This window comes from Stegodyphus dumicola, chromosome 3 (genome assembly GCF_044657685.1).
Source record: "Stegodyphus dumicola isolate Sdum_Otavi_A_Nest chromosome 3, ASM4465768v1".
In the NCBI taxonomy this organism is placed as follows: domain Eukaryota; kingdom Metazoa; phylum Arthropoda; class Arachnida; order Araneae; family Eresidae; genus Stegodyphus; species Stegodyphus dumicola.
The window spans coordinates 234,410,026-234,433,721 of NC_140770.1; the positions used below are offsets into that span (position 1 = coordinate 234,410,026).

The following is a 23,696-nucleotide window of genomic DNA, read 5'->3' on the forward strand; positions in this document are numbered from 1 at the left end:
ATCCTAAAGAAATCCAGAACCAACAATGGATTACCAGTAAGATCCTGCCTAGAGAGTCCCTGGAAAGCAAGAATATGATCACAGAAAGCTTGCTCAGAAGCTCGGGATAGTCAGCACTCAGATACTCGGCAGTCTAATCGTGCCTATTTCAGAGCATTTTACATTTTTGATATGTTGCGATAGGAAAACTAACGTCAAGCAGCAGTATAGATAGGCGAGGTGATGAAAGCAATATTTAAAATTAAATCGAAGGGTTCAGGTACTCGTCAAACTTGATAGTTATCAGTGATCTTCAGATTGATTATTGCTATCCTTGAGGTTGACGATCATCGTTTCACATCAATACCAGTAATCACCAGTGTAGGTCGATGCAGGAAAACTAGACAGAGTTTTAAAGTAAAATGAAAAATGAAAGATGCAATTGTTCATAAAGCTTTTGGTCACTGATGTCAACGGTCGTCAACGGTTACGTCAGCGGTCGCTGAAGCTTAATCACCAATGCAAGGCAATGGAATATATTTGAATTAAACAGAAGAATATTATAGCGATCCGAAAGACAGTTAGTCATTGGTGATCAATGAATTTCTCATTGGCGACTTATGGCTACTTTTGGTCAACTCATAAGTTCACTGGTGTGAACAAAATAATAAATTTAGATGAATTTTTAAAATATAAATGAAACCGAAGTGCATCGGTAACCGTGAAAGCTACTTGACCAACGGATGATTACTCCCACTATAGGACAGTTTAATGCTATTGCACCCGCAACACTTGCTATGTTTAATAAGGACTTGGTAGCGTTATATGTAATGCTTCAAAAATTCTAGGAAGAATTCACTAAGTTCCCGGCATGGTTCCGCTACGTAGACGATACTTTTACCCTGTTTGAAGGTAATAAAGATGATTTAAATAAAGTTCTTTCAACAATGAATTCTATTGATCCTGCTATTCAGTTCACTTTTGAACTTGAGACTTGCAATTCTCTTCCGTTTCTCGATATTCTGGTCACACGTAACATATCCAACTTCAGTACTACAGTTTACCGTAAACCTTCATCGGTTTGCCTTCCACCACACTTTAAATCATGTCATCCGACTAAACAAAAGTTAGCTTCATTTTATTCCTATGTTTTCCGTGCTCTTCAAGTTTGCTCCTCCAAACTAGCCCTTGATGAAGAACTAAATTATTTAAAAGCAATAGCTATTGACAGGGGCTTTTCACCCAACATTATTAATCAAGCAGTTAAAAAATTGTCATCTCAACACACTAAAAGCCACACTCTTATTTTAGGAGATTATAAAAATTCTGTTGTCATTCCCTTCTTTCCATCAATTAGCTATAAAGTTGCACATATTTTGCAGAAATTTAACTTTCGGGTTGTTTATTCTCCCATCAATAAAATTCCAACTTCTATACTCAAGGACCCCATTCCGGATATGAATTCCTGGGGTATTTATAGGATTCCTTGCCAGTGTGGTTTAATTTACATTGGTCAAACTAAGAGAGCCTTAAAATTTCGCGTCAAAGAACATGAGGCATATGTTAGAAAAAAGGAAACACAGAAGTCTTCTGTTGCTCAACATTGTTGGTCCGAAAATCACACTTTCAATTTTTCTGCTGCCAAAATTATTCAAAAAACATCTTCCATTGGAGAACTGGATTTTCTAGAGGCATTTCACATTCATAAAAATCTTTCTGTTCTAGTTAACGATCCTAATTCCAATCCAAATTTGCCTTCGGCTTTTAGAGAAATTATGTTTTAGTTCTGGTTTCGCCAACAGATGGCGCCACTTGCTTATTCTTGTCCAGGCTTTCTTATCTTATCTAATCATTATTTCCTATCTTGTTCATTTGCGGTTTTGCAGCTGAAGATGATGGTTCGGTAAAACCATCGAAACTAGTCCTGTGAAAATTTGGTAAATATAACCCTGATTTTTGTTGTTTGACTTCTGAATTAGTATTTATTCGGCGTGTTATTGTGTCTTAATTGTATTAGTATTTGAAAATTGAAGTCTAAGATGGCTTATTTGGCAAGAGGCAAAAAATGTGATTTAAAAGAACTTGCTTTGGAACTTGATGTAGATGTCCCTTCTGATATTAAAATTGTAGGCTTAAGAGACATGATTTTGAATAGTAAGAATTATAACGAAGACTTTACTAAACAAATGCTAGATAGAATTATAAATGATCGTATAGACAGGGAAAAGTTAGAAATTTTAGAAAAAGAAAATGATAAGCAAAGAGCATTTGAACTTGAAAAATTGAAAATAGAAGCGGAAATCAGAAGTAGTAATGTAAATGATTCTGTTCCTTCTAATTTTAGTAGAAGTAATATTTGTGATATGAGTAAATTAATGCATAAGTATGATTTGAATGAAGGTGATATAAGTTTTTATCTAGTTTTATTTGAGAGACAGGCACGACGTATTGGGTTAGAAGAACAAAACTGGGTTTCTCAGCTGTTGGGTCTATTGCCTTATGAAATAACTCAATTAATTGCCCATGAATCAGAAGAAAAAGCTAAGGACTATAAGCACATTAAGCAACTGCTACTGAGAAAATTTAAGTTAAGCCCTGAACAGTTTCCGCAAAAGTTCGTTGATCATATTAAAACATTGCGTAATACGTGGAAGGACTTCACGTTTGAATTAAAAAATTATTTTGAAGAGTGCCTTGCTGGATTAAATGTAACAGATTTTGACTCTTTAAAACAACTTATTATTACTGATCAATTAAAGAAAAGGGTCCCCGCTGCTATCCGAGACCATTTCATTGATGATTGGTCTAAATTCATTAATCCTGAAGAGTTGGCTGAAAAACTAGATGAATATGAAAATATTCGGGCAGGGATAAAAGTACTTCAAGTAGAAAATAAAACTTTTAGGCATAATTTTAAGCCCAAGTCTGGTTCTAAATTTTATGAAGGATCCTATAATCAGTATTCAAGACAAAGAAATGTTAAATATTCCATGCAGACGGATGGTAATTTCAAAGTGGGTTTTAAAAACAGTTTTGATAATAAATACAATCTGAGAGATAAATTTTATAAAACAGACGAAAGGAAAAGGGAATATAATTCTGGCATCCGCAATGAAAAGGGTGAGCCGAAATCCTTCAAATGTAATGATTATGGACATATAGCGACGGCTTGTCCTCAGCCTAAAAAAGAAATTATTTCCAGCAAATGTAATGAAAAGGGTCATACTTTTAAAAGGTGTACGTCTAAGAATCCAGACTTGACAAATGTTAAAAATAATTTATCCGTGGACCAGAATTCAGGTGTTTCACCAACTGTATATTTAAAGTATGCTCGCATCAATAATGGAGAAGAAATTACTGCGATCATAGATACGGGTTCTAGTTCATGTTTATTGAAACAATCTGCGGCTAAGAGACTGAATCTTATTGTAAAACCTGATGTGGAAGAATTGTTTGGCTTTGGGAACTAGAATAAACCAGCCGCTAGAACATTGGGAAAAGTAACTGTTAACTTAGAGATTGATAATGTGGAAGGAAAGGATATTACAGTTCTAATTGTAGGAGATGAAATGCAACATGCGACTTATTAGTTGGTCGAACATGGATTGATTTACCGCATATTGCATACGCCAAGATAGGAAATACCTTGCACATACGCTATGCTAATGACTGCCCATTTTCGCAGTTGCAAAATGATAGCAACACTCCGCGAATTAAACTGAAGGCTTCCCAAGAAACTCAAATCGAAAGTAATACGGTTAATTTCGTGAAAGTTAAAACTGATGAAATAAATAACGGTTATGTTTTAATAAGTGGATCGGAAGATGAGTTAGGCTGATTATTGGAAGTAATACAGGGAGAAACAGTGATACCAGTCACTAACTACAGCGATCGAAAACTAATTTTGAAAGAGAATCAATGTATCGGTAGAGCGGAAGTAGCAGAATTAGTTGAACCAAGTTCAGATCAGAAAACTGAAAATTCAAGTCAAAAGGAAATACTGATAATAAATGAAATTAAGAAGTTTAGGAGACCGATTACTTTAGAAGAAATTAAAGTTAATAACAATATTACGCCAGAGAGAAAACAGGAAGTTTTACATTTGATAAATGAGTATCGAGATTGTTTTGCATTAAATATGGAGGAATTAGGGTGTACAAACTTAACAAAAATGGATATTAAAGAAATTGAAGGGAGTAAGCCTATTTGCATGAAGTCGTATAAAACCAATGCCGAAGAGCGTGCTTCTATAAAGAAGATAATAAATGAATGGAAGAAATATGGAATTGTTACTGAAACAAGATCTCCGTATGCTAGTCCAGTTTTACTCGTAAAGAAAAAAATAGGTGAATTACGATTAGTGATAGATTATAGAAAGTTGAATTCGCAAACTGTTAAAGGTAAATTTCCACTCCCTAGGATAGATGATCTTCTTGAATGTCTTAGTGAGTGTAAAGTTTTCACTACATTGGACTTAGCTCATGGATATTTGCAGATTCCTTTAACTCAAGAAGCGAAACTGAAAACAGCTTTCATCACTCCAGATGATACTGGTCAATTTGAACGTATGATCTTGGGGTTAGCTAATGCACCTGCAGAATTTCAGAGACTTATGAATCAAGTTTTAGGTCCGTTGCTTAATAAAGAAGTATTGTGCTATTTGGATGACATATTAATTCCGGCTAAATCTTGGGAAGAAATGATGGAAAAACTTAGGAAAGTGTTTGATAGATTGAGAGAAGCAATGCTGACATTGAAACTGACAAAATGCGAATTCGGAAAAGATGAAGTTGAGTATTTGGGATTTCTAATAAAATAAAATAGTACGAGCCATATTAAACATTCCTAAACCAACCAATGAACATGAAATTAAACAATTTTTAGGTCTTACAAGTTTCTTTAGAAGGTTTGTACTGAAATACGCAGAGAAAGCTGAGCCGCTAGCGAGACTGACGAGGAAGGATGAAACATTTCGTTGGAATCAAGATCAGCAAGAAGCATTCAGTACTTTAAAGGATCATTTAACTAATGAACAAAAACTAGCATAATATAATCCCGAAGCAGAGACTGAAGTGCACACAGATGCGAGCAACAAAGGGCTGGCAGGAATGCTGTTGCAAAAAGGTGAAGATAGAAAGTGGCATTTAGTTTATTGTGTAAGTAAAGGAACAACAGAAACAGAAAAGAATTATCATTCAAGCAAATTAGAATTAATGGCTATAGTTTGGACTTTGACACGACTTCGACAATTTTTAATTGGAATCCGATTTACGGTAATTACAGACTGCCAAGCTTTAGTTTATTTAAACGCGAAGAAAACTTCAAATCCTCAGATAGCAAGGTGGAGTAATCTGATCCAGGAATACAATCTTGAAATAAAGCACAGGCAAGGCAAAAGAATGAGTCACATAGATGCATTGAGCCGATCGCCAGTTGATCAGTCAGAAGAAACTTTAGACTCTATAATTGAAAACAACTTGGAAGTTTGTTTAACGCTAACGATAGAGGAACAAATTCTTATGCTTCAGCATTCAGATCCAGAATTACGCAAATTAATAGACATTTTAAAGAAAAAGATAAATGATAGAACGAATGCAGAGAGATATGTAACTGAAAATTACGTCTTGAAGAATAATCGATTGAAAGTGAAAGATCAGGAAAAGGAGAAATTGTTATATGTCATACCTAAATCGATGATAAAATGTATTGTAGTAAAATTTCACGATCTTTTGGGACATTTTTCAGCAGACAGAACTGTTGCCAAAATCAAGGAATCATACTGGTTTAAAGGAATGAAACGATATGTTATGCGTCACATTTCGATGTGTTTCGAATGCCTAGTAAATAAAATGCCTAGTGGTAAGAAACAAGGAGTACTGCATTCAATTAGACCTGGTAGAAGACCTTTTGCAATTATACATATAGATCATTTAGGACCATTCGTAAAAAGTTCAAGAGGAAATACAGAATTATTTGTTATAATTGATAATTTTACGAGATTTACACGCTTATGTCCTATGAAAAGTACTGCAACCAAGTATGTGTTAGTTGCATTGAAGAGTTTTGTAGATGATTTTGGGTTACCAGAAAAAATTATCAGCGATAGAGGAACATGTTTCACAGCGAAGGAATTTCGAGAGTACTGTGAAAATAATGGAATCAGTCATACACTCATCAACTCAACATCCAAGTGGTAATGGAATGGTGGAAAGAGCAAATCGAACAATTTTGGCTACGATTAAAACGAATATGGAAAATCCGAATCAGAGAGACTGGGACAAAAAGATTAAGGAATGCGAAAGAAATTTAAACAATATGATAAATAAGACTACAAATAAAACTCCTTTCGAAATGCTTCACGGTTATTCACCAAAATTTAACGACGGATTGATGAGGATGATTACAGATGAAGACGCAGATGAATGGGAGAATCCAGTAATCTTACAGAATGAAGCTAGAAAGAGAATTGAAGATATGCAGATGAAAATGAAAGCAAATTATGAGAAGAAGAAAAGTAATTCTTTAACATTCGAACGAGGAGAAATAGTAGTTATGAGAAGAGTACCTAAATCAACTGGAGAATCAACCAAAACACAACAAAAGTATCGAGGACCTTTGGTAGTTACAGAAGTTTTATTAAGTGATACCTATAGAGTGACTCAATTAGAAGAGAAGGTGAAAGGACATTTCTTTAGTACGACAGCTCATGTGAGCCAATTAAAGTCATGGCAGTGTCAAGCTGAATCAGAAGAAGACGATGATGATGGTGATGACATTAGTGTTACTGGGGATAACGATAACAACACGCCGCATATTACTAAAACTAGGACACGGAAAAAGAATAGAAAACGACGGTGAATCTATATGACAGCTAAAGACTTTCGAACTATATAAACATTAATATTACAGATTTAATTTTTTTAAATATAAGTTCTTAATGTTCCGAGGTCGTAACTAAGTCAGGATGCCCGAATGTAAACGCAACGTATTAATTTTATTTAAAATGTATTTTCCCGATTGGCAACAACAGTTTTTTTCAGAACGATAATATTTTTGAACTGTAAGTTTTTGAGCAGTAATGTTGACGGTAATGTTTCTGAATAAAGCAAGTATTTAACAATTAATGTTTGACGGAATGTGTTTTTAATAAAGGAACTAATTAAATGTTAACAGATGCTTCCAATAGCAAGAAATAAAACTGAAATTCATATATACCTCCTTAGTTTGTAGCATCAAACACTTGCGCAATATCTTATTATTTTAAAATTAATACATTTCTTGAATTTGACAAAAAGCTAAAGCCAGGGGAAGAAAACTTCTGAGCTAATTATACGATTCTCAGCCACATTTTAAAATTTAGTAATGAAAACTCATTGTATTTTGGAATGGTACCTTTCAAATAGCTTTACTGTAGAAGGTTGAAGAAGAAAGGAACGCTATTCCGTAGTCGAGTACCTAATATACGGCGTCAGAAACGTCTTTTATGGATCAGATTAATGGCGTAAGTCTTTGAAAACTGTCAGTTAAGTATGTTATAAATTATAGCTGACAGAATATTACTATAAGTTCATCTTTTGGCGGTGCACAAAACGCTCGTTCTGTGCTGAGATCCGTAACAGGATGTTAGAAAAAAAATTTTTTAATGTTAATTACAGTAACGAAGCATGTTTATCAGAATTATAATTTAAATGGACTATAAATCACACGAAACAAACGCATCATAATTTATACTTAAGTAAAAATATTATTAAAAAACAAAATAAATATATGAATTTTTAATAATTGTAATCATTGCTTTCGAAGCTTTCAATTATTTAACAGACGTAACTTAAAAATTACTTAAAAGTAATGTAGCAACTTAAAAGAATATGATAAAAATTTATGTTACAATTATAAAGGTATTTCTCCCGCCTTCTTAGCGAGCCTTCGTGGTGTAGTGGTCAGCACACTCAGCGCGTAATTGAGAGGTCCGCGGTTCGATTCCCAAAGGCGGCTGTTAATTTTTCATCTCTCTTGCTTCCAAAAAATCCTAATGTTTTCGAATTTGAAAGCTCGTGCTTTTATGACTTAATTATATTTTAAAGTATTCAATCAATTCTCAACCAGGAAATAAAATTTCCAAGAAAACTGTGTCAACTCTGAAAAGTAGCTGTGTCAACTCTGTAAACATAACATGCATACCCGCAGGTTAACCAACTAAGAACGGCATATTTTACCATGAATATGTGTAAAAGAAACACAAAGCGTCATATTTCTGTACTTATACTCCTTCCAGTACATAAACAAGAGAAAGAACAGCTTTGCTTACATTTCAAAATGTAGCTTGGAAAATTTGAATGTAATAACATTTCCCGTACCATAATTGCATCTGTATGTAAGAAAAGTTGCAAAACATACCTCTTCATATGTGGACGTCGGTGGAGAAGCAAAAATAGCAGCTGCTACTTGCCTTTGATACCAAGGAATATCAGCGAATGTGAAGCACCTAAAAAATTTTTAAATGAAAGAATAATATAAGTAATGATATATACATATATTATAAAGCAAATTTTAAAGATTTATGAGGCAATATATTGCATATATCCAGATGCACCACTTTTATTGGCAAGATATGATGATTCAATATACAGTCAGCCCTTTCTTTTGATGATTCTGCTTACGACTACCGCACGCACTATATCACGAAGGTACGCATTGAGGAAGAAGAAAATTTCTTATTTTGTTACGTTAGAAAACACGATATTCAAGTCTTCATTTTCGCAAAAAGGTTACTTCTATTACGCTGTCACATAAATTATCAATCTACCTAGCAAACTATCTGTTCTTATAAAGTTTTCGAATCTTATAGTAGTGGATCTCCAAATTGTTTTTCCTGGCAGATCACTAATTCTAAGACTATTGCTGGCATTGGGACTGAAGCGCTCCCATTTTTTAAAGTACATCGCATAAAGTATCGCAAACTCTGTCTTTTAATAACAATATGCACATACTTCTTAATGATTTTAAGCTTAATTTAATTTTTAATAATACATACTTGATATAATTTATAATTTCTTATATTTAAGACTTTATTTAGATAATTAATAATTAACTAATTTAATTATAATTTTATTACTGTTTAAAGATATTTGCAGTACCATACATTATTGTGCATATGCTGCGTTGAATATTTCATTTCAACACTCTAGAAGGTTAAATGTTTAGAATTTTCAGGATTAAAAATTGCCATATTTTCTAAGTGCGCGAAGATTAAATTAATTTGGGAATATCCGCCTAAAATACAAGAAAATGGATTCTATAGTCAGTTGCAAAACCTATTAAACACATGGCACATTATGATTAGAATGCAGGTCCGTGCAGTGCAAACTGCAAGAAATGGGTGTTAGGTACTTTACAGACAAATGGGTGAAAGTTCGCCTACACGAAAAATGATTGCACGTCTCCTAGTTCTAAATCTACTTAAGGCATTCATATGTAAGCGGTGATTCAATTAACTCTCATAGGAAATAAAAAAAGTTGGTAAAAACAACTTCATAAACTTCGTGAATTTATTTGGAAAACATAAACCATATAATTCCAAAATTCAAGACGCGGAAATCAGCCGCAAGTTTATGGATCGGAAAAGAAATCGCGTTATACTTCAAGGAAGAATTAAAAAGAATAATTCGCTTTCTAGAATCATATTTCTCTGATAACTCAATTTTCCTCTTACGTAAACATCTCTAAAAACAGGCTATATATTTGAAACGATAGAACAGCAATATTATTCTAGTTTTTTTTTTTTTTTTTTTTTCTTTTTTCTTTATGTACGTAACTCAAAGGTTTGTTTTTATACGAATACAATATAAAAGGTATTTATTTAAATTAACCATTTATTTTATGTTCAGAATCTATACTATTAATTCTCCCTTCCCGTTTTCTTGCCAGAATGCAAATATTAGCTCGCGTATATTTAAGTGAGGGTTTGAGATTGTTTTAGACGCAGCGTGCTCTGCCTGTTGAAGGCCACATTACTAATTGATATTCTACGATAGCATTCCTATCCGCGGCGTTAGTTACTCTCACCGATACTGCTTTTCAAGCCGGTGTAAGTTTGAGCCAACTTACGAGTTAATTATTCCTGCGTAGCCTTTGGCTAACTTAAGATTTGGATTTAGCTTAAATCCGAATTTCTTACTTTTGAATTTACGCCATAAAGGTTTTATAAGTACCAAGAGTGCATTCTGTTCAAATTATTTGAGCTCTTAATAAAAGGTCATTTACATTTTCTTCTTACGTTTCTGTTTCATTAACTAGACATACCGATAATCTACCCAAGAGTATACATCTACTCAAGAGCTTGAATTAGTGTATGCTACCAAAAAGAGTGAGACTCTACAAATAAATTAACGAATAATTGAGAATTAAATGTGAATCTTGGCGTGGGTTGGACAAACTTTAGAACAAACACTATGAGGGAAAAAAATGTACTGGTATTAAAATTGGAATGATGGTATCAAAAGCTTGAAAGCAGAAAGAAACAGTTTAGTATTGTTACGGATTTGGTATTTAAATAGCTAATGTTAGTTGAATTGTAAATTAAATGGTTTTATTTCCCGCGCAGTGCAGCGCGTGACGAATATTAAAAGAAAGCTAAGTCGGAAAATTGAAAATACAAGAGCGCGTGCATGTAACATTTAATAAATATCTCTTTTTGATTTTGAGAAAGTTCCAGAAAATTCTCGCGCGCGATTTAAAATCTTATAAAAGGAGGAAAACCTCTCAGTTCGTTGTTGTCTATGCAAATAACTTACAGCTAGTCACCCCAAGTGAATACACTTTCTACTGTCGAGTGGCGGAGACACACTAGATATTGCATTACTTAAAAATATTAGTCAGACTCCCTACTTAGAAGTCAAGAAAGAACTGTCGTCAGAACCACTATCCAGTAGTGTTTGATTTTCACGGCTTTTACCCTGACCCTAAAAGGAAACGCACTGAAGTGAATTGGACCAGCTTTACACATAAACTACGGAACATGGCTTGTAATCCCCATCTGAGAGACAGCGGGGAAATTGAAAGTGAAATTTATTCGCTGACTTCCAAAATTCAAAATGCGAATGTTAGCATTTAATTAGTTTATTAAAAACACATTCCGTCAAACATTAATTGTTAAATACTTGCTTTATTCAGAAACATTACCGTCAACATTACTGCTCAAAAACTTACAGTTCAAAAATATTATCGTTCTGAAAAAAACTGTTGTTGCCAATCGGGAAAATACATTTTAAATAAAATTAATACGTTGCGTTTACATTCGGGCATCCTGACTTAGTTACGACCTCGGAACATTAAGAACTTATATTTAAAAAAATTAAATCTGTAATATTAATGTTTATATAGTTCGAAAGTCTTTAGCTGTCATATAGATTCACCGTCGTTTTCTATTCTTTTTCCGTGTCCTAGTTTTAGTAATATGCGGCGTGTTGTTATCGTTATCCCCAGTAACACTAATGTCATCACCATCATCATCGTCTTCTTCTGATTCAGCTTGACACTGCCATGACTTTAACTGGCTCACATGAGCTGTCGTACTAAAGAAATGTCCTTTCACCTTCTCTTCTAATTGAGTCACTCTATAGGTATCACTTAATAAAACTTCTGTAACTACCAAAGGTCCTCGATACTTTTGTTGTGTTTTGGTTGATTCTCCAGTTGATTTAGGTACTCTTCTCATAACTACTATTTCTCCTCGTTCGAATGTTAAAGAATTACTTTTCTTCTTGTCATAATTTGCTTTCATTTTCATCTGCATATCTTCAATTCTCTTTCTAGCTTCATTCTGTAAGATTACTGGATTCTCCCATTCATCTGCGTCTTCATCTGTAATCATCCTCATCAATCCGTCGTTAAATTTTGGTGAATAACCGTGAAGCATTTCGAAAGGAGTTTTATTTGTAGTCTTATTTATCATATTGTTTAAATTTCTTTCGCATTCCTTAATCTTTTTGTCCCAGTCTCTCTGATTCGGATTTTCCATATTCGTTTTAATCGTAGCCAAAATTGTTCGATTTGCTCTTTCCACCATTCCATTACCACTTGGATGTTGAGTTGATGAGTGTATGACTGATTCCATTATTTTCACAGTACTCTCGAAATTCCTTCGCTGTGAAACATGTTCCTCTATCGCTGATAATTTTTTCTGGTAACCCAAAATCATCTACAAAACTCTTCAATGCAACTAACACATACTTGGTTGCAGTACTTTTCATAGGACATAAGCGTGTAAATCTCGTAAAATTATCAATTATATCAAATAATTCTGTATTTCCTCTTGAACTTTTTACGAATGGTCCTAAATGATCTATATGTATAATTGCAAAAGGTCTTCTACCAGGTCTAATTGAATGCAGTACTCCTTGTTTCTTACCACTAGGCATTTTATTTACTAGGCATTCGAAACACATCGAAATGTGACGCATAACATATCGTTTCATTCCTTTAAACCAGTATGATTCCTTGATTTTGGCAACAGTTCTGTCTGCTGAAAAATGTCCCAAAAGATCGTGAAATTTTACTACAATACATTTTATCATCGATTTAGGTATGACATATAACAATTTCTCCTTTTCCTGATCTTTCACTTTACGAAACAATCGATTATTCTTCAAGACGTAATTTTCAGTTACATATCTCTCTGCATTCGTTCTATCATTTATCTTTTTCTTTAAAATGTCTATTAATTTGCGTAATTCTGGATCTGAATGCTGAAGCATAAGAATTTGTTCCTCTATCGTTAGCGTTAAACAAACTTCCGAGTTGTTTTCAATTATAGAGTCTAAAGTTTCTTCTGGCTGATCAACTGGCGATCGGCTCAATGCATCTATGTGACTCATTCTTTTGCCTTGCCTGTGCTTTATTTCAAGATTGCATTTCTGGATCAGATTACTCCACCTTGCTATCTGAGGATTTGAAGTTTTCTTCGCGTTTAAATAAACTAAAGCTTGGCAGTCTGTAATTACCGTAAATCGGATTCCAATTAAAAATTGTCGAAGTCGTGTCAAAGTCCAAACTATAGCCATTAATTCTAATTTGCTTGAATGATAATTCTTTTCTGTTTCTGTTGTTCCTTTACTTACACAATAAACTAAATGCCACTTTCTATCTTCACCTTTTTGCAACAGCATTCCTGCCAGCCCTTTGTTGCTCGCATCTGTGTGCACTTCAGTCTCTGCTTCGGGATTATATAATGCTAGTTTTTGTTCATTAGTTAAATGACCCTTTAAAGTACTGAATGCTTCTTGCTGATCTTGATTCCAACGAAATGTTTCATCCTTCCTCGTCAGTCTCGCTAGCGGCTCAGCTTTCTCTGCGTATTTCGGTACAAACCTTCTAAAGAAACTTGTAAGACCTAAAAATTGTTTAATTTCATGTTCATTGGTTGGTTTAGGAATGTTTAATATGGCTCGTACTATTTTATTTTATTAGAAATCCCAAATACTCAACTTCATCTTTTCCGAATTCGCATTTTGTCAGTTTCAATGTCAGCATTGCTTCTCTCAATCTATCAAACACTTTCCTAAGTTTTTCCATCATTTCTTCCCAAGATTTAGCCGGAATTAATATGTCATCCAAATAGCACAATACTTCTTTATTAAGCAACGGACCTAAAACTTGATTCATAAGTCTCTGAAATTCTGCAGGTGCATTAGCTAACCCCAAGATCATACGTTCAAATTGACCAGTATCATCTGGAGTGATGAAAGCTGTTTTTAGTTTCGCTTCTTGAGTTAAAGGAATCTGCAAATATCCATGAGCTAAGTCCAATGTAGTGAAAACTTTACACTCACTAAGACATTCAAGAAGATCATCTATCCTAGGGAGTGGAAATTTACCTTTAACAGTTTGCGAATTCAACTTTCTATAATCTATCACTAATCGTAATTCACCTATTTTTTTCTTTACGAGTAAAACTGGACTAGCATACGGAGATCTTGTTTCAGTAACAATTCCATATTTCTTCCATTCATTTATTATCTTCTTTATAGAAGCACGCTCTTCGGCATTGGTTTTATACGACTTCATGCAAATAGGCTTACTCCCTTCAATTTCTTTAATATCCATTTTTGTTAAGTTTGTACACCCTAATTCCTCCATATTTAATGCAAAACAATCTCGATACTCATTTATCAAATGTAAAACTTCCTGTTTTCTCTCTGGCGTAATATTGTTATTAACTTTAATTTCTTCTAAAGTAATCGGTCTCCTAAACTTCTTAATTTCATTTATTATCAGTATTTCCTTTTGACTTGAATTTTCAGTTTTCTGATCTGAACTTGGTTCAACTAATTCTGCTACTTCCGCTCTACCGATACATTGATTCTCTTTCAAAATTAGTTTTCGATCGCTGTAGTTAGTGACTGGTATCACTGTTTCTCCCTGTATTACTTCCAATAATCAGCCTAACTCATCTTCCGATCCACTTATTAAAACATAACCGTTATTTATTTCATCAGTTTTAACTTTCACGAAATTAACCGTATTACTTTCGATTTGAGTTTCTTGGGAAGCCTTCAGTTTAATTCGCGGAGTGTTGCTATCATTTTGCAACTGCGAAAATGGGCAGTCATTAGCATAGCGTATGTGCAAGGTATTTCCTATCTTGGCGTATGCAATATGCGGTAAATCAATCCATGTTCGACCAACTAATAAGTCGCATGTTGCATTTCATCTCCTACAATTAGAACTGTAATATCCTTTCCTTCCACATTATCAATCTCTAAGTTAACAGTTACTTTTCCCAATGTTCTAGCGGCTGGTTTATTCTAGTTCCCAAAGCCAAACAATTCTTCCACATCAGGTTTTACAATAAGATTCAGTCTCTTAGCCGCAGATTGTTTCAATAAACATGAACTAGAACCCGTATCTATGATCGCAGTAATTTCTTCTCCATTATTGATGCGAGCATACTTTAAATATACAGTTGGTGAAACACCTGAATTCTGGTCCACGGATAAATTATTTTTAACATTTGTCAAGTCTGGATTCTTAGACGTACACCTTTTAAAAATATGACCCTTTTCATTACATTTCCTGCAAATAATTTCTTTTTTAGGCTGAGGACAATCCGTCGCTATATGTCCATAATCATTACTGTTAAGTCATTAAGACTATTTAACTGTAAGATTACGTCATTTTTTCTCTTCTTGGCGCCTTGCATGGCGCAGATGTTCATTACAGCAACCCTGTAAACGCTTACTCATTTTTTTTATTGCTGTTGTTATTAGTAGTAAGTCATCGCTTGAAAGATGGCATGCTTTTGATTAAAGTTGTTGAATAAAATATTTAGTACAGTCCACTTCTAGTTAATTTGAAATTGTTGTATAACAACGCACGCATCGCATGAACACTTTATGGCCCGCCGAGCCACAGGTAAAAGATATCGTTGCTAAAATTAACTTTTTAGAACATTTGGAATACTTTCGTTTGGTTGTATTACGCGTAACTTCATATAGAGTGTTTGGAATGCTTTCGTTTTCGTGTGGATTACGCAATTAAGATTGGATACTGTGTCATCGTTCATTTCCGGTGTTGCTGTCGAGAAATCTGCAATCACGGTAAGTGATAAATTATTTATTTGTTCATGATGAGTGAACTGAAAGCAATTAAAGCTAACAAAAAGAGTTTAAAATGCAGTATCAGAAAGTTTGAAAATAAGGTAAATTCTACAGTGGATGAAGCAGATATTTCCTTATTGGAGTTATACGAATCAAAAATATTAGAATTTAAAAAGGAATTAAGTAACATTTTCGATTCTTTATTTGCACATTGTGAAGAAAAGGACACTGACGAATTCATTAAGGAAAAGGAAAATGTAGTAGATAATCTCGATGAAATTCATTTGAAAATTAAAAGAAAAATTTCTGAGATCAGTTCTCAAAGGAATAGCTGTTCAAATGAAAACGGTTCTAGTAAAGACATAATTGTTTCGGATATAAAATTGCCTAAATTGTCTCTTCCAATATTTAGTGGGAAAATCGAAGAATGGATTGAATTTGAGGATTTATTTTCCGCAGCTGTGCATAAAAATAGCAAATTAACTAATGCGCAAAAATTGCAATATTTAAAGAGTTCGTGTAAGGCAGACGCTTTAAATATTATTCAGTCCATTCCAATTTCAGATTCGAATTATGACATAGCATGGAATCTTTTGGTTGAGCGCTATTGCAACAAAAAAGATTTGATCAATTCTATCATAAAGAAATTAATTTCTATACCTCAAACGAGTGATTCTACTTCGTCGCTTTTAAAATTTATCGATAAGGTGCATGAATGTTTACGATCCTTGGAAGCATTGGGGCAAAAGGTGGAAGAATTTTCAGACACGTTAATTGTTTATTTATTAGTTGAAAATTTGGATAGAAATACTCGGTGTTGGTGGGAAAGGTCACTTAAAAAAGACGAGATAGGAACGGTTAAACAACTGACATGTTTTTTGAAGGAACACGCTCGCACCCTATCACATTACAAACCTCCGCATGGGGAATCGAAACGCTCATTTAATACCAAAGCTCTTACATCACTTTCGAAAAATTCAAAAAATTGTCCTTATTGTAAAGCTGATCATTTATTGTTGAAATGTGCGCAATTCTTAAATCTAACAGTCAAGAAACGATTTGAATTTGTAAAGAAAAAAAAACTATGTTTCAATTGTTTATCTTCGGTCCACACAATCAAGGACTGTAAAAGTTCTAATACATGCAGAAAATGTCAGAAATTTCACAATTCGCTCTTACATTTTGATCGAAATGAAGAAAATTTCGATAAAGCAAATGGCACATCGAATCAAATCACAAACAAGACTAATAAATTAAGCAGTAATCTTTCTCCAAATGCTGATACATTTACTCCAATGGCAAGCAGCCAAAAGGTTAGTGACACTAATGAAACCAACCAAGCAAAAGTCCATTAACGGTACTGCGCTGAATATTTCCAGTTCTTTTAATAAACAAGTTCTACTTTCAACTGCAATTATTTTCGTTAAGGGTAATGATGGAAAATTTATCTCGCTGAGAGCCTTGCTGGATTCCGGTTCTCAAAATAATTTCATTACTAAAGAAGTTGCTGAGTTATTGAATTTGAAGAAAAGAAAAATAAACGCTTCTATTTCAGGTATCAATGGTACAGTTATGAGTGTTAAGGAAAAAGCTATAGCAACCATCGCTAACGCTACTAGAGATTTTATTCGTACCTTACAATTTTTTGTTGTTCCAAAAATAACTCGCGTAACGCCTGCTAGATATATAAACATTCCTGATGTTAAGCAGTTGCAACTCATTGGTTTAGCTGATCCAGAGTTTTATAAACCTGGTCAAATACATGTTTTATTATCTAACGAAATATTTTTTGATTTACTGGGAACAAATAGAATAAATATGCAAGACCTGATTCTCCATCAGTCAGTTTTTGGATACATCGTTAGCGGGTCAGTACGCATGCCGCAGCAAGGCAGTGTTGATAATTATTGTGGGTTTGTGGAAAATGGGGATAATTTATCTGACAACATGAGAAGGTTTTGGGAGATTGAAGGTATTAATGAAGCAAAAAAAGTGAAAAGTCAGGAAGAGGAATTTTGTGAACAGCACTTTCTTCGTACACAGAGGCAAGATGATGGCAGATATGTAGTGGAAATGCCAATTAAGGAGGAAGGACTTAGCCTTTTAGGGGAATCGAGAGAAAACGCTAGCAAAAGACTGAATTATCTACTTAAACGCTTCACTCGCAATCCCGCAATGAAACACTTATACGAAGATTTCATTAAGGAATATAATGAATTAGGCCATTCCGAAGAAATTGATGAAGGGGATAGCTCTAGTTTCTCATATTATCTTCCTCACCATGGGGTTTTCAGGCCCGAGAAACCTAGCACTAAACTTAGGGTAGTGTTCGATGCCACTGCTCCTACGACTACTGGAATTTCGTTAAACGATATTCTGCTGAATGGAGGGTTAGTTCAAGACGAACTATTTGATATTATTTGCAGATTTCGAACGCATAAAATTGCCTTCACAGCAGACATTGTAAAAATGTATCGTCAGATTTTGATTAAAGAACATCAAAGAGATTTACTACGCATCTTATGGAAGAGTAGTGAAGAAGAACCAGTTACGGTCTATAGACTGAAGACTATAACTTGCGGTACTTCCAACGCACCATATCTAGCAACACGCACACTTAATCAATTAGCAGAAGACGAGAAAAATAATTTTTCGTTAGCAGCGCCAATAGTACAAAGGGATTTTTATGTCGATGACGTACTCACAGGAGCCCATACTCTAATAGTGGCTAAAGAATTACAGTCGCAATTGATTAACCTATTATCACGTGGAGGAATGCGTCTGCACAGATGGTGTGCTAATCATCCTGATCTTTTGCAGTTTCCGGATGGACAAGAGGAATATTCTTTCAGTAATTTCGATGACGATCAGAGCATCAAAACTTTAGGATTATTATGGAATCCAAAGATAGATTGTTTTTCGTACAAATCAACCATCAAGAAACCAACTACTTACACAAAGAGAACAGTGTTGTCTGATATTGCTCGCATTTATGATCCATTAGGACTGCTTGGTCCAGGGATAACAAAAGCAAAAATCTTCATCCAAAGACTTTGGTTATTGAAGCTTGATTGGAACGATCCGCTACCCGAAAGGATAATTAAGGATTGGCAACTTTTTATTGATTCAATGCAATCTATCAACAATTTGAAAGTCAGTAGATATGTTTTACAGGATAGTTTTTCTGATATACAAATTCATGGATTTTCAGATGCATCAGAACACGCATACGGAGTAGCCATCTATTTACGCTGTAGAAGTGACAATAATTTATCTTCACATTTGCTTTGTAGCAAGTCCAGAGTAGCTCCACTAAAACCGCTGACAGTACCTCGAATGGAACTCTGCGCAGCTGTACTGCTAGCACAGCTTGTTGCAAAGGTGGTGCCTTTATTGAAATTGGACATCAGTAAAATATGTCTGTGATGTGACTCAACCATAGTGTTAGCGTGGCTTCAGAATCCTCCGCATGTACTAAAAACTTTTGTTGCTAATAGAGTGTTGCAGATCCAAGACCTAACACAGACATGCCAGTGGAATTATGTGCGTTCAGAGGAGAACCCGGCAGACCTTATTTCCCGAGGACTGAATTTTGACAAGCTGCATGATGCTGATCTGTGGTGGAAAGGTCCTCCATTCTTGAGTGAGGGTATCATACCTAACAAGAACATTGACTTTGAACAATTAAAAAAAACAGAGACATTTTCTAATGAACTGAGAAAAAGAACTGACATTGCTTGTTTATGCACTTTGCCTTCAAAATTTATTGATAATGTCCTAGATATCACTAACAATTATTTAAAATTATTACGTGTTGTTAGTTATATTTTCAGGTTCATTTGGAACTCTAGGTGTGCAAAACAGAAAGGAGCACAGAGAAGAACAGGAGGAGTAAGTTCAAAGGAGTTAAATGAGGCAGAATCCTTTTTAGTAAGAGAGGTTCAAAAATGTAGTTTTTATTCAGAATACAACTCCCTCGCACAAGGTAAACCCATTAATAATAAAAGTAATTTACTTTCTTTGAACCCTTTTTTGGATGCAAATAATGTAATGAGAGTAGGAGGCCGATTACAAGGGGCCAATGTAATGTTTTCACAAAAACATCAAATAATTTTGCCTGTTAAATGCAAATTAACTAAGCTGATTGCTGAGCATTATCATCGGAAATATTTACACGTAGGTTCGCAAGCATTATTGTGTTTTATGAGACAGAAATTTTGGCCATTACAAGGTAGGAATTTAACTAGAAAGATTACCCATGAATGTATAATTTGTAGTAAAAATAAACCAGTCACTATCGAACAAATTATGGGGTCATTACCTGCAGAGCGCGTAAATCCAAGCTCACCCTTTAATCATGTCGGCACCGATTTTTGCGGTCCATTTTTTATTAGGTACAAGGGACAGAGGAAAGGAACTCTTCATAAGGTATATTTAGCTCTTTTCATTTGCTTTATAACAAAGGCAGTGCATCTCGAACTAGTGAGTGATCTCACCACTGACGCATTTATTGCCACCTTAAAGAGATTTATTACTAGGCGCGGAAAATGCTCAATCATTTTCTCAGACAACGCAAAAAACTTCGTTGGCGCAAATGCCGAATTGCAAAGAATTAACAATTTAATTAGAAATCCTGACAAAAAATTAGCAGATTATTTAGGTGAAGAAGGAATAGTATGGAAGTTTTTTCCCCCACGGACACCTAATTTTGGTGGACTATGGGAATCTGGAATAAAATCCGTGAAATATCACTTAAAGCGGATTGTACGTAATGCAAGGTTGACTTTCGAGGAGTTATTAACTGTAGTAACTCAGATAGAGTCTGTTTTAAATTCTCGCCCTATTACTCCCTTATCTTCCGATGTAAATGATTTAGAGGCATTAACACCAGGTCATTTTCTCATTGGAAGACCCTTGAATGCTATAGTAGAACCCGAATTAATTGATATACCTGAAAACAGACTCTCAAGATGGAAACGAACTACCAGATTTGTCCAGTTGATATGGAATCGTCGGCATAGGGACTATTTAAACACACTACAACAGCGTTCAAAATGAAAGATAGAACAAACGAATATTAAAATAGGTATGCTAGTACTAGTTAAGGAGGATGAGCTTCCTGTTTGTAGATGGGTGTTAGGGCGCATTACAAGAATTTTTCCTGGAGTTGACGGTAAGGTTAGAGTAGTAGAAATACAGACAGCAAAGGGCATTATTAAGCGTGGAATTACAAAAATTGCAATTTTACCCCAAGAAGAAGCTTTCTAAGTTAGTTAAGTGTTAGTTTATTATTATAAAACTTGTATTGTAAATTGTATTGTGTATAAAATTTTGTATTGAAAATTGAATATTATTATATTGAATTAAGAGATGTTATTCGTATTGCTTTATTGTATAAGGTAGTAATTGTACAATTTTGTAGGTTATTATGAGTATTATCGCACGAAATTATTGAAGTAACCCTTCAATGCCGGGGGGATATGTTAAGTCATTAAGACTATTTAACTGTAAGATTACGTCATTTTTTCTCTTCTTGGCGCCTTGCATGGCGCAGATGTTCATTACAGCAACCCTGTAAACGCTTACTCATTTTTTTTTATTGATGTTGTTATTAGTAGTAAGTCATCGCTTGAAAGATAGCACGCATTTGATTAAAGTTGTCGAATAAAATATTTAGTACAGTCCACTTCTAGTTAATTTGAAATTGTTGTATAACAACGCACGCATCGCATGAGCAATTACAATTGAAGCATTTCGGCTCACCCTTTTCATTGCGGATGCCAGAATTATATTCCCTTTTCCTTTCGTCTGTTTTATAAAACTTGTCTCTTAGATTGTATTTATTATCAAAACTGTTTTTAAAACCCACTTTGAAATTACCATCTGTCTGCATGGAATCGTTAACATTTCTTTGTCTTGAATACTGATTATAGGATCCTTCATAAAATTTAGAACCAGATTTGGGCTTAGAATTATGCCTAAAAGTTTTATTTTCTACTTGAAGTACTTTTACCCTGCCCGAATATTTTCATATTCATCTAGTTTTTCAGCTAACTCTTCAGGATTAATGAATTTAGACCAATCATCAATGAAATGGTCTCGGATAGCAGCGGGGACCCTTTTCTTTAATTGATCAGTAATAATAAGTTGTTTTAAAGAGTCAAAATCTGTTACATTTAATCCAGCAAGCCACTCTTCAAAATAATTTTTTAATTCAAACGTGAAGTCCTTCCACGTATTACGCAATGTTTTAATATGATCAACGAACTTTTGCCGAAACTGTTCAGGGCTTAACTTAAATTTTCTCAGTAGCAGTTGCTTAACGTGCTTATAAAGTCGTTAGCTTTTTCTTCTGATTCACGGGCAATTAATTGAGTTATTTCATAAGGCAATAGACCCAACAGCTGAGAAACCCAGTTTTGTTCTTCTAACCCAATACGTCGTGCCTGTCTCTCAAATAAAACTAGATAAAAACTTATATCACCTTCATTCAAATCATACTTATGCATTAATTTACTCATATCACAAATATTACTTCTACTAACATGAGTAGGAACAGAATCATTTACATTACTACTTCTGATTTCCGCTTCTATTTTCAATTTTTCAAGTTCAAATGCTCTTTGCTTATCTTTTTCTAAAATTTCTAACTTTTCCCTGTCTAAACGATCATTTATAATTCTATCTAGCATTTGTTTAGTAAAGTCTTCGTTATAATTCTTACTATTCAAAATCATATCTCTTAAGCCTACAATTTTAATATCAGAAGGGACATCTACATCAAGTTCCAAAGCAAGTTCTTTTAAATCACATTTTTTGCCTCTTGCCAAATAAGCCATCTTAGACTTCAATTTTCAAATACTAATACAATAATTATACTTAAGTTCTTTCCGTTTAATACTTAGACATAACATAAACAGTTTATAAATTCACGCACCTTTCTACTTTCAGTTTTGGCGAGCTTCCGCATTCAGTTTAGGCTTAGCGTACGTTAAGGCAATACGTTGTTAAATCTAGATAATAATTCTAGTTTATCCCACTTCTGAAATGTTAGCATTTAATTAGTTTATTAAAAACACATTCCGTCAAACATTAATTGTTAAATACTTGCTTTATTCAGAAACATTACCGTCAACATTACTGCTCAAAAAACATTACCGTTCAAATTATTATCGTTCAGAAAAAAACTGTTGTTGCCAATCGGGAAAATACATTTTAAATAAAAATTAATACGTTACGTTTACACGATTAAGAGTTCTTCGTATGCTTGCAGAGATACCTTAAGGAATAAACTCCCTGAAGATATATCTCGAGACATAAAGGAAAGAAATAGAATTAGGAAAAGGTTTAATGTTACGCAAGACCCTTCACTTAAAAAGGCTATAAACTACTTTAACAGGAAAATTCAGGCCGGCATCATGGAATTCAGGTTAAGTAATTGGGATTATCTTTTAGAGCATTTTAGCACTGATATACGCTCTGTGTGGAAAATTGTGAATGCGATGAAAAAAGATAGGACGTATCACATTGCTCCAATTAGTCACATGGGATCCACCCACTATTCTGAAGAAGACATTGCCAATGTGTTCGCAGAGAAACTTAAGGAGACGTTTAGGACCAACCCCTCGACCAACCCTCAGCACGAAGAGGAGGTTCAAAATGTCGTTAACATGCTCAAAAACAGGGATAATACGGATTATATAAAATTCATCTTCCCGAAAGAAGTCCATACTATCATTAAACATATCAATACCGTGAAAGCTCACGGGTTTGACGGGATCAGCAATAGTGCTCTGAAGGCACTCCCTCCAAGGTGTATAGTGCTACTTACAAACATCTTTAATGCTTGCATCAGGACGAGTTATTACCCTTCGCAGTGGAAACACTCGATTATTACCACTATACTGAAGCCGGGGGAAAACCCCTCACTTACAGACAGTTATCGTCCTATTAGCCTTCTTCCGGCTATCGGAAAAATATTTGAGAAAGCTTTAAACAACAGAATTACAGACCACATAGAAAGATTGGATCTGATAGACCCGGCCCAATTTGGGTTCCGGAAACATCACAGTACAACCCATCAAGTACTAAATATCGTTGAGATTATCACGAGAGCTTTTT

At 34.3% G+C, this 23,696-nt stretch overlaps 1 protein-coding gene across 2 annotated transcripts in view; it reads right to left on the reverse strand.

Moving 5' to 3' along the window:
• LOC118180405 (regulator of microtubule dynamics protein 1-like) overlaps positions 1-23,696 on the reverse strand; it is a 108,360-nt gene that overhangs the window by 21,611 nt on the left and 63,053 nt on the right. For both annotated transcript variants that reach the window (XM_085813922.1, XM_085813921.1), the window contains one exon: positions 8,377-8,464. In XM_085813922.1, the coding sequence (XP_085670048.1) occupies positions 8,377-8,464 (88 nt within the window). The remainder of the gene's footprint in view (positions 1-8,376; positions 8,465-23,696) is intronic.